The following is an 11486-nucleotide window of genomic DNA, read 5'->3' as shown; positions in this document are numbered from 1 at the left end:
ATCGAATATTCCATCGATTAATCGAGTAATGGATAAAAATACTTTTGCTTAATTAAAGCCAATTATAATATAAAAAGAAAACAAGACAGATACTTTAATAGTACAAACAATTTGTTTACTTTTTAAGAAAATTGAACATTTATTTATTATACATTATTATGCAAAGTAAGTAAACCGTTCAGTCAAAATTTCCAATAAAATAAATAAATTACTGTCAAACTTAACATTAACATTATGAGCTGTTATGGTCTCGGCGGGTCAAAATGTTACTTTATTGGCGGGTGGTGTGGGGTCATTAAGGATTAAAATATGTCCATACAGCCTACTTTCTTAACAACACTGTTGGGTAAATTCCAACCTGCGACTGAACGTCACAAAAGCTTATTGCCAATGTTCATGAAATAGCAATATGTGGTTACAGTTTAGAATTCTATTATGTGCTATAAGAAACCTTTAGAAAACAGTGTAGCTGTAGCTGGACGCTTGTTTTATCCCCCCCGCCTATGTGGTTAATATGTGAAATTTTCTTTTATTCTTTTATTACAAATAATACCCTTACAAATGCAAGCCTAATTTAATTTTATTTTATGATTTATTTATTGTTATTTTTGTTTTTTTATTAAGATTTGAATTTGTTGTTGCCAGTTTTCAGGCCACTCGAAGGGCTGTTTTCAACACATTTTGTCAGAACCAAATAAGACATATTTTAAACGGTTTTTTTTAATTTAATAGCGCGGGGGGGTTGTGAAAATAGATGCGGTTGTGCAGGCGGCTGGAGCGGGTGAAATGTTAATAAATGCGGACCCGCGGGTTGAAAAACCCCAATCCCGCGCATCACTATCCACACACCTTACCAAAGCCCGTTCTGTCTTCTTCACTTGTACTCGATTACCAAAATATTCAATAACTGCAGCCCTATTAAACACAATGGACACTTCCTTGGAAGTATTATGAAAAAAGGTATTTAAGATTAGGTTTGAGATTACAGAACATGCTCTGTAGCTCTATGTGCTCTATGAGTATGTCTTACCCTCTCCAGAAGGCTCATCTCCTGAAACTCAGGGCTAGTGTTGGCCAGGCGCTGCAGAGTGTGGGTCAGGTCGTAGTCTGTTGCAAAGTAGTAGCCATCTGTATGAAGCACATTGTTGATCATGGACAGAAAAGTCTTGTTGTCTTGCATCTGAAACAAGAGACAGATCCAGGACCAGAGGTGAGAGATATACACACTGACTGGAGAAGGGCAGCAGTGTGGAATGCAGCCAATAGAGGTAGCTTCTGATCAGACACTGGGTGACTTTAGCAACACCAAGTACATCTGATTTCTCTAGTTTCACATCTAGAAATCAATCAGCCCCACAACTGGTTGCCTGTGGCTCAGGTTGTACGGTGTCTAGTAATTGGAGGTTTCCTGGTTTTGTGCAACCAGGGTTCATAAATGTGGTTGTCTTTCCAACATCAATTAGCCTAGCACAGAGCATATCTAAGTACAGGAAAGAGAAAGTTGACCAAGGTTCTGACCGAGGATTGCTCCACTATCCCCCCAAACAGAGATGGAACTTAGGAAGGGTCAACTACATAGATACGCCTTTTCCACTAACAGGGAACAAGCTCTGTTGCGGTTCAAGCACCTATTTTTGAAAACCATTTGGAGTGTTTTTGAAACCCAAAAAATAGCAGGTTTCCCTTGGGAACGACAGTAGGATTGTAATATTCTACAGGTTGTTGTGCATTGAGCAAGGCCCTGTCAAGAACCAGAGCTACTTTGGTGGAAAAGTGTTAACCACAAAGATGGAACAGAAAAAACAGAAAGGTTTAAAGGCACTGGGCTTATTACCAGGTATGATCATATGTGCATTATTAACATCAACATTTTATTTAATAACTAATCAATAGTTAAATATCATGGTTACTGTGAGTGCGGGTATATCACAACACCCCTAACAAACACCACCAGAAGAATACCAGTGGGACTCTCTTAATTAGTCATTTTAAGGGCCGTGCTTGCTTCACCACGTGCAAATGTTCATCAAAACAAGTTCAGCCCTAACACTATTTTGCTCTAACACAGCACTGTGGACTTAGTTAGCAGGGAGACAACCTGCCAGAGATAAAAATACATAATATCCTACCTGGTTGTCTGTCAGGTGTAGTATTGTCTTCTTATAGGAGATGATGTCAAAGTCCAGAGCCTTCCACACAGCATGGCCCAGCAAATCTCCCACCTTTTTCTTCTTTGTGATGACAACCAGGTACATGCCTAACACAAACTCATTGTTAGAAACGAGACAGCAGAACATAACCCAGGGCTGGAATCTCACAGTTATCTAATAGCTGATGGTTGCTGGCTGGAATATACTATACTCTTCCTGCATTACCTACTGAACTTACCTGCCACCAATCGTATAGTCCCCATGAGTCCATATATTGGCCTGGTCTCTGCGGACACATGGATGTCCCTCCTCACTGAGGACCACAGCAGGAATGCAACAATAGTTAGTAACAGTGTGTTCAGAAGACTAACAACAGTAGAATCATCTGAGCTACATTACGCCACATTTTACTTGGTGGTTTTTTATTCTATATTTGAACTGGATGAAGATGATGATGATTTTAGTCTTTGGACATCTGGATCTTAAGTTATCAGAGAAACAAGCTGAGCTGAGCTATCACTCATTGGTTTATTTATACAGAGTTGCTGCAGCGGCCAGGGTTCAAATACGACCTGCAGCACTTTGCTACATGTCATCCCCTCTCTCTCTACCCCCTTTCCTGTCCATGTTCAGCTGTATCTATCAAATAAAGGCATGAAAAAGAAAAAAAAAAGAAATCCCCTGGTCTAGAGTTCCAAACCTGGTGGTCGGGACCCCCACTTGGAGTTGCCAAAGCTTCATGGGGGGTCGCAAAGCCTTCTTCATTTTTAAGCTAGGGAACCTTAAAAAATATGTATGCCTTTATCTCAACATTTGGTTAAGTAAATTGTCTAATAGAACAATGGCCAAATGTCAGGAACAAGAAAAAAAATTCATTTGTCAAAAAAGAACCCTAGTAAGTATTAATGATTGTTAAAAATTATAAAAGATACATCATACAGTTCATTCAAATCACTCGTTTTACACAAACTTCTTGCAGTTACTGAGTTCACTGTTAGGATTGATTCATAGCACAGTTCTGAATACAATATGAAATATCCATAAAATATGTCACTTAGTGAGACGTTGTCATCCTCCTGTTCACACTGAATCTGTTCTGGGCCACATTTAAATATAATGACAACATCCAATCAAAAACAAAAAAACACATCTGAGCAAAAAATCTGGCTAAGTCCTGTAGTGTGATGATTTTGTATCTCATCAGTGCGTTTTCATTCAACAAAATGTGTGCAGGGGTTCAGTCACACAACCTTTCTCTTACCTGTAAGAGTCATCTCAGTGGACACTCTGTCAATAACCAGGACATCCTCGGAACCATCATCACAAGCCTCTATGTAGAACTTCTCTGGTGTAGTTCGCCTGGTAACACAGAGACAGACTTCAGCTGCACTCACAGAAAACAACGGCCCATACAGAGACAGCTGAGGCAGAGAACACTGAGCCCCCACCGGCTCTGGGAGCTGACAGCAAACACCTATTAACGTTAGCTATGTGGGCTAACTGCAACTAACTTGAGCTGCTTTAAATATCATCAGATGTAGCTAGCTTTAGGAGCAAGGGAACCCGGTTAAAGTACGGCATATTACTTATTTCATGCTTTCAAATCCAACTCAATTATACGTGATGACTGGAGAAGAAAACTTTCTGTGTAATCAGACATAGCAGCATTGGCAGCAGGAGCAGAACCACGATGTCCGCCACACAAGGTACAGTTTAACGTTCCGTATTCAGAAGGTTTATCGTTAGCCGTGTCAGTCTGAGGTCCGTACAGAGACCCCCTCTGTATTCACTATCCACGTACAGTAAAGCTACATGCTGTTGCGATATTGACCAATAGCACTTACAACTTGAAACTCTCATAGGCGCTCGCCATCTTTCCTCCCGTTTGACCACAGTGACGTGGCGATGACACATCGGCTACTTCCGGCATCATCTGTGGGGGAAAGTATGTATGGGACACTGCCGAAGACAGATGCTAGATGGCGCCCTCCCCATGCAAGAGTCAAACACAACGTCAATCCCGATAACAGCGCCATGTGGAATACAGAGGCTCTGTGCGCAGGCGCCAATGTTTATTTATTGGGCAAACCTCATGCCAGTGACCACTGAGTCCACCACTGCCTTGAACTGTACTCTTTGATACAATGTGTATAGTTACAGCTCTGGAAATAGATGTGCGGACTCAAAGGCAAGGCTAAGGAAAAGAGCAGGATTAAAATAAGCAGTACCTGGTATGGATTCAAAGCAGAGGTTAGCAACAGGCAGTCAGTGAAGAAAAACAAGACCACAAAAACCAAACAGAAAGGGATCAATGACTAGCAGGCAGCAAGAACAGAGTCTGACAGTGGTGAGGTATCCAGAGGTTAGAGACCTCAGCATACTGAGGACAGTGGGCTTAAACGCCAGCAGTGTTCTTTTGTGTCCTGTGATGTGTGTTACCTGTGATTTTGTCTATACCATAATACTTAAATCAAAAGCTGAGTCCCAATTAGTCAGGTTTTTTTTATGAATCTGGACAGAAGGATTGGGGCAGCTCTGTATGCAGATGATGGGGCCATCTGGGTGAGAGGACAAGATCCCACAAGTTTGATAATTAAAATAAAGGAAGCAATAGGAAAAGTAGAACAGTGGTCATTTAATTGGGGCTTTAAGCTTTCTCCAAGTAAGTCTTGTCATATGTTATTTACCAGGAAGAAAGGGATAGACAAACAGAACCTGAAGTTATATATGGCCACAATATGGAAACAGTTGATCATTTTAAATATCTGGGTATTTGGTTAAGCCAAAAGGGTACATGAAAAATACATATGGAAAAGGTGGAATCAAAATGTAAGAAAGTTATAAAGTAGCAGTAGACTGGGGACAGGGCTCTGATGAGGTCAACGATAATGGGTGCTTTGTGTACGGAGCAGCAGCTAAAACACATTTAATAAAAAAGAATATAGTAATTAATAAAGCATTGAGGATTTGTGCTGGTGCAATGAGATAAAAACAGACTAAGGCAATTCAGGTTGAGGTAGAAGGGCTCTCAGACCTAAGAAAATATAAACTCATGCTTACATACTGGAGTCATCTACATGGGTGTGGTAATAAAAACCCTGCCAATAGTGTTATTCAGAAATGTTGGGAATATAATTATTTTCAAGGTAATGGCTTATGCTGGGTAACAAAGGCTAAATCAGAGGAATATAGAATACAGAATATTTGTTTTATCTCCCCTACTCCTATAAGTAATATCCCTATTTGGCTGTTTCCAAAACCTAAGGTAGAGTTGAATAGAATTAAAGAGAGAATGGGAAGATAGTGGGAAAGGACACCTGGCAATGGCAAGTAAGAAGTAAATATAATTATTTAGATATTTATACAGACGGGTCTAAAGATGAAAAGATAGGGTAGGCATAGGAATATACATACCAACAATGAATGTATTGGGAAAAGATTACCAATAACAGTTGTAAGTTTACACGGCAGAAAGGATGGTGATTATTGTAGGGTTGCAGTGGGTGGAGGAACTAAAACCAGAAAGAGGGTTGTGTTGTGTTGTGTTGATTCTGTAGCAGCCCTTTAGAATATTCAAAATATGAAATGTAATAGAGAACATTTAATGCTAGAAATCTATTAAAGTTTATTTAGATTGTGGAGGCTTCGGATAGATTCTGCTGGGTACCGGCATATGTAGGCATAAAAGGGAATAAGAGGGCAGACAACATAGCAAAAAAAATCAACCAGGACAAGCAATGTTATACCCTTGGGTAAAGGAGAAGCTAAGGCGATGATCAAAAAATAAATGATGAAGAAATGGCAGGGTGCAGAAATCTATCAATGCACAGGATGTGATTAGAAAGAACAGAAGGGAGGAGACTTTTAACCAGACTGAGGTTTGACCACACAGGGTTAAATAAAACATTTAGCTTTTGTTAGGTAAAAGTCAATCAAATAAATGTTTGGAATGTAAAATCACAGAGAGTGTAGAACATATACTGTTACATTGTAGAAAATATGGGAAAGTGTGGATAAGGCTAAATCAAAAGAAAAAACAGACAGGAAGAAAATGGAAGAATTGAGAGTGTATTTGGAACAACTGGATATACACAAAGCTTGTATTGTTGAATATTTGAAGGATATTGGGTTATATTATAGGATTTAGTTTAATAATTTAATTAATTAATGTTATTATGTTGTAAAGTAGTCCCATAAAACCATAACGCATGCTACACACTCCGGTACAGTAGGTGGCGGTATACACCTTATACTCATGGTTGCAACCCGCTGTAAAGCCAGAAGAAGAAGAAGAAGAAGAACGAAAAGAAGAAGAGTAGTGTAGTATCTGCACATGTGGTCACACACAGTCCGTTCGGAGGAAGTCGCAGTAGAAGAAGAGAAGAATCCCACTGGCAGCACCGATTTAAGGCTTTAAAGCAGATAATATGAGACCAGGTACAGTAACAACTGCACAGTGTTGTGGTGGTGTGTTTAAGGACCGTTAGACAGTACACTGTATGCTTAACCTGTACAACTATTGGAAGATAAAAATGTTGCGTGCTCGGCCTGCGCCGCCATGCTGCCCTGCTAACCTCACATTAACGGTTCTCATTAGAAAGTAAACTTGCCAAGTATGTGTACGCCTTTTCCCTTAATACAGGTGACATGTAAGCCGAACGATAACGTTCCCGTTACGTTAATGATGTAAAAGTGGGAGCCGTTCGCCGGCAGCACGCTGTGGAGTTTCCCACGTGTTGCGCTATCGTCCAGTAACACAAAACAGACGAACTTGCCACGACCGACTGCGACACAACTATAATACGTATTAGTGTGACACTTAAGCATGTACCGGGCTGTTTACGGGCTGAACAGAGTTGTTTGGTGAAGCTGTTTTCATCTTATTTGGACCACGAGACTCGAAAGTGAACTGTAGCTCGTGCTAACATTAGCCCGTATGGAACTATGTGTGTTTAGGGGTCTAGGGTCGCGTCCCACGCCTCACAATGGGTAATATTGTTTTACTGCTGTCAGAGCTGTGTGTTGGTCACGGTATGTTTTTTTTAGTACCGCGTCCTACCGACCCAGAGTACACAATTGGTACTCAAAGAGTTCTCAACCCTGCGGCCATGTGTCACCGAACTAGCTGATGTTCTCCATCTGTAAAAAGCCTGTAAATTGTAAAAAAAAAAAAGGCCCACTTCCTGTTTAGGTCCAAGAGGCTAAATACGACACATGTGGACCGATTTTCTTAAGTCCTCGTGGCACAGTGCAGCACCCAAAGGGAATTTCTTTTGATTTGGCTACTGAAGAAAAGGTGTGCTGACTAAGACTATTCTCAGCGGTTTAGTCAACTGTTAGGGGGCAGCCCTAGTAAGCACCTAATGCACATGTTATAAACTCAGCTGAAGTGTGTATTGTCTCTGTTTTTCAGGGTTCAGTCCTCGTGGGGACAGAGGACGAGGTGGAGGACGAGGTGGGGGTAGAGGAGGATTTGGAGACAGAGGAGGATTTGGAGACCGGGGAGGACGAGGAGGATTCAGAGGAGGAAGAGGTGAGGCTGTCCATCATCCAAAGTATTGATATTATTGTAATTGATCAAATGTGGCATGAGAAGACTGAAGTCTTCTCATGAAAGAATACACATGTACTAGTAATCAAGTTTCCATTATAAACTGAACAAATTATGTGTGTAACCTGTCAATTCCAATAAAAGCATTTTTTTTTTTTTATTACCAGGGTACACACTGTTTCTACCCCAGTAGCTCTAATAAAATGTTTGTTTGGGGTTTTTTTTTTTTTTAGGTGGAGGATTCAGGTCCCCAGATGGTGGAGGATTTCGGGGCCGGGGGGGTGGCAGAGGCACCCCGAGAGGAAGAGGAGGCAGGGGTGGTGGAAGAGGAGGCTTTGGAGGAGGGAAGAAGGTCTTGGTTGAGCCCCACAGACACGAAGGTTTGTAATTATTCTGGATTAATCTCTTGGGGCTGAAGCCAATATTTATACAACGCCACTGGATATTCTAACTTTTGACACAAAGTACAACTGTGTGTGTGTGTGTGTGTGTGTGTGTGTGTGTGTGTACTCAGGAGTGTTCATTTCCAGAGGGAAGGAGGATGCCCTGGTGACCAAGAACATGGTGGTAGGAGAGTCGGTCTATGGAGAGAAGAGGATCAGTGTGGAGGTGATTGGATTTGACAGTAGCACAGAGGTCAGATGGTGTAGATATCCATAATTACTAAGTGGTTTGTTACATAATGGCTAAATTATGTGTCAAATACGATCCTCTGCATCAGTTTTAAAGCCCGAGTCCTGGTCTTGTGAAATCAGCAGCTATTGTCTCTGGTGTTTTGGCCAGAGGTGAGAGCAGAATTAGGATTCACTTTCGTTTTTCTCTCTATTTTAGGAAGGAGAGACTAAGATTGAATACAGAGCCTGGAATCCGTTCCGCTCCAAGCTGGCAGCAGCCATCTTGGGAGGAGTAGACCAGATCCACATCAAGCCCGGAGCAAAGGTCATGTACCTGGGAGCTGCGTCTGGCACTACAGTTTCCCATGTTTCTGACATTGTTGGGCCGGTGAGTACTACACACTTTGTAGTTTTCAGATTTAATTGATTATCATTTAAAACAACACGTCCACCAAATGGCCGTTTTCCCACCAAAAATTCACAAACGTTATACTATTTTACAATCAGTTTAATCTGTGAAATTAAAACTCAGAATGTCTTAACAAGTGGTTCTAACACTATCCATTCTTAATAAGAGAACCTGTCGAATACAGAGGAACAAAAAATAATTTTAAGCCCCCCCCCCGTCAGTTAAAAGTTAAGCAAAAACAGCCACGATTTTAGTGTTAAAATGACTGATCTATGGGTCTGTAGGAAAAACACACACTGAACACTCCAAATGAGTAACATTAAGCATAACCTCACATTAGTTTAATGATGCCTTGGTGTTATTTTCCTGAGGGTAAATGTGTTGTGTGTTACAGGAAGGGCTGGTTTACGCCGTGGAGTTCTCCCATCGATCAGGTCGCGACCTTCTCAATGTGGCAAAGAAACGCACCAACATCATTCCAATCATCGAAGATGCTCGGCACCCACACAAATACCGCATGCTGGTTGGTAGGTAGTCTTGATTGAAGTGGTCATGGTTCTAATACCTGTCTTTTCTGGAAGAACATACTGAACCATGAATACTGTTTTTACCATATTTTTGGTCAGGGTTTATCAGAGCCATGTAGACTTTAGAGCCCTTTTTAAGGAGCACAATCACTCCTTTTCCACAAAGACAGTTTAGGGTTCGTTCAGAGACGGTGCCTAATCTCGAACCAGTTCTTTAGTTTTGACAGCCAAAAAACAAACTCCTTTTTTAATGGTCTAGAACCAAGAACCACTGACAGGGACTGGGCCAATACTGTTAAGCTAGGTACCAATTCTCACATCAATCATTAACGAGCATACAAAGTAACAGAGTATGTGTCTCTTACTTTGTAGGCTCAATAAAATCCTGTGTGATACATGGTGAGAGAAGCAGAAATGGATGGGGTTAGCAAAACAGTGCACAAAGTATTGAGTGAACAATAAAATGCCAAAATAAGGTGGATAATTGAGTAGAATTAAAATGAATAGATTGCAGTTTAAGTTGTGTCATGTTGAACATATTCCCTGCCAACAAATACAGTTCATAATCTGCCTCAGAAACCCAGAAGAATAGGAAAAGGCTGTGAAGTCAGACTGGATGCAAAGCAACATAAATGTCTGTCTCTCCCTAGGTATGGTGGATGTGATTTTTGCTGATGTTGCCCAGCCTGACCAGACAAGGATTGTTGCTTTGAACGCTCACAACTTCCTGAAGAATGGAGGGCACTTTGTTATCTCCATCAAGGTACATGGACAACCTCCACCTCAACCTTTTAACACAAAGTACAAATTCCAGTTATTGTGTGGTGCAGGGATGTCATCAAGTGTTTAGTCCCCGATCTGAGTCATTTAATATTGATTGATCTTCTACACAATGATAACGTAAAAAACAGAAAACCCTTTGTATTCTTTTGGACCTGTCGCTGTCTTGAGGGAGTTTCTCCAGCCTTCATTGCTTAGTTGCAGTCTTTTCCTAAGTTACCTGAATGAACTGTATTCAGTTTAGTGTCTATTTCCGTCTGTCCATCTTTTGCATGGATTACATTTATATAGGACTCTTACTGGCTTCTTCCTCACAGGGATTTGTGATCAAAAAGCTGATACTGCTGTTGCAGTATAATTACACAGTATACTACTGTAATGAAACACACTGCCTCTTGTGACTAGTTTTGAATCTGTACAGTGTAATATATTTTTTTTATTTATTTTTTTTTTATTTTACTTTTAGGCTAACTGTATAGACTCAACAGCGGCTCCAGAGGCAGTGTTTGCTTCAGAAGTGAAGAAGATGAGCGCTGAGAACATGAAACCACAGGAACAGCTCACACTGGAGCCCTATGAGAGAGACCATGCTGTGGTGGTGGGCATCTACAGGTACATCAACATCACACTGTTATCCGAACAAATACTTCTCTTCCTTCCTCCGTTGAAGTTCAAGTGACCAAGATATTATGAATTAGAGTCCAAAATAGAAGCAGAGGGACAACTCCAGAATATATGAACATTTGTGCCCACAAGATCTCCAACAGTGGGCCGGATTTACATAAATTACACAGGGCCGGAGTACAGAAATAACAATAACATTCTTCCGAATAATCTCCAATAAGGAGAGCTTGTTGGTTTTCGCTGTTGTCCAATATTGCCTCCCACTTCCCTGAAGTTGCTGGAGGCTCAAGTACAATTTTGAAATGACCTTTTTTATAAGATCAAACCTCATATTCTACTATAGATATTTGAAGTAGCGGGGGGAAACTATCAGCCAATTGCTGTGTGGGTATGCACATTTTAGAGATCAGACATTAACATTTTAAAGTGCAATTACTGCCAGCTGTTTTGTCAATATCTACTTTGTCATATTATGTAATATTCCTTTGCTTGTTGCTTGCTCAATTTCCTTAGCTTATAGTTAGGTGAACATCAAAAAGTTAAATGACTTAGTTGGGCTACAATATAATACTAAACCCCCTTTGTTATACTGTATAGTTTTTACCTTAAAGGACCAGTGTGTAGGCTGTAGTTGCATCTAGCAGTGAAGTTGCATATTGTAACTAAAAGAAGATGTCTGACTTCGAGCTGGGAATAAGAGTAGAAACATAGCGGACTTCATAGAAGCTGACCCACAGCTGGTGTAGATTAAAATTATTCCTATGTTCAGGTGATTATACACTTAATAAAAGTATACCTATGAATATTATATTTCATTTTTGCCAATGGATC

The 11486-nt window shown here is 40.6% G+C and overlaps 2 protein-coding genes across 2 annotated transcripts in view; one reads left to right on the top strand and one right to left on the bottom strand.

Moving 5' to 3' along the window:
• The window catches only part of LOC118335581 (phosphatidylinositol-3-phosphatase SAC1-B), a gene marked incomplete at its 3' end in the record, with an annotated part of 17359 nt that extends 13287 nt beyond the window's left edge, over positions 1-4072 (bottom strand). Inside the window, 5 exon segments of the mRNA XM_035671940.1 lie at positions 1031-1180; positions 2130-2257; positions 2389-2463; positions 3412-3509; positions 3995-4072. Coding sequence (XP_035527833.1) covers positions 1031-1180; positions 2130-2257; positions 2389-2463; positions 3412-3509; positions 3995-4023 — 480 coding nt within the window.
• A 2365-nt stretch (positions 4073-6437) lies between these two features.
• fbl (fibrillarin) overlaps positions 6438-11486 on the top strand; it is a 7197-nt gene continuing 2148 nt past the window's right edge. The window contains exons 1-8 of the mRNA XM_035671939.1: positions 6438-6587; positions 7564-7683; positions 7935-8081; positions 8216-8310; positions 8533-8703; positions 9119-9251; positions 9902-10014; positions 10498-10643. Coding sequence (XP_035527832.1) covers positions 6578-6587; positions 7564-7683; positions 7935-8081; positions 8216-8310; positions 8533-8703; positions 9119-9251; positions 9902-10014; positions 10498-10643 — 935 coding nt within the window. The 5' untranslated portion in view covers positions 6438-6577. The remainder of the gene's footprint in view (positions 6588-7563; positions 7684-7934; positions 8082-8215; positions 8311-8532; positions 8704-9118; positions 9252-9901; positions 10015-10497; positions 10644-11486) is intronic.

This window comes from Morone saxatilis, unplaced genomic scaffold, assembly GCF_004916995.1.
Source record: "Morone saxatilis isolate NCDOM2014 unplaced genomic scaffold, NCSU_SB_2.0 Contig24, whole genome shotgun sequence".
Classification (NCBI taxonomy): Eukaryota; Metazoa; Chordata; class Actinopteri; family Moronidae; genus Morone; species Morone saxatilis.
This window is presented reverse-complemented; position numbering and strand designations above follow the sequence as displayed.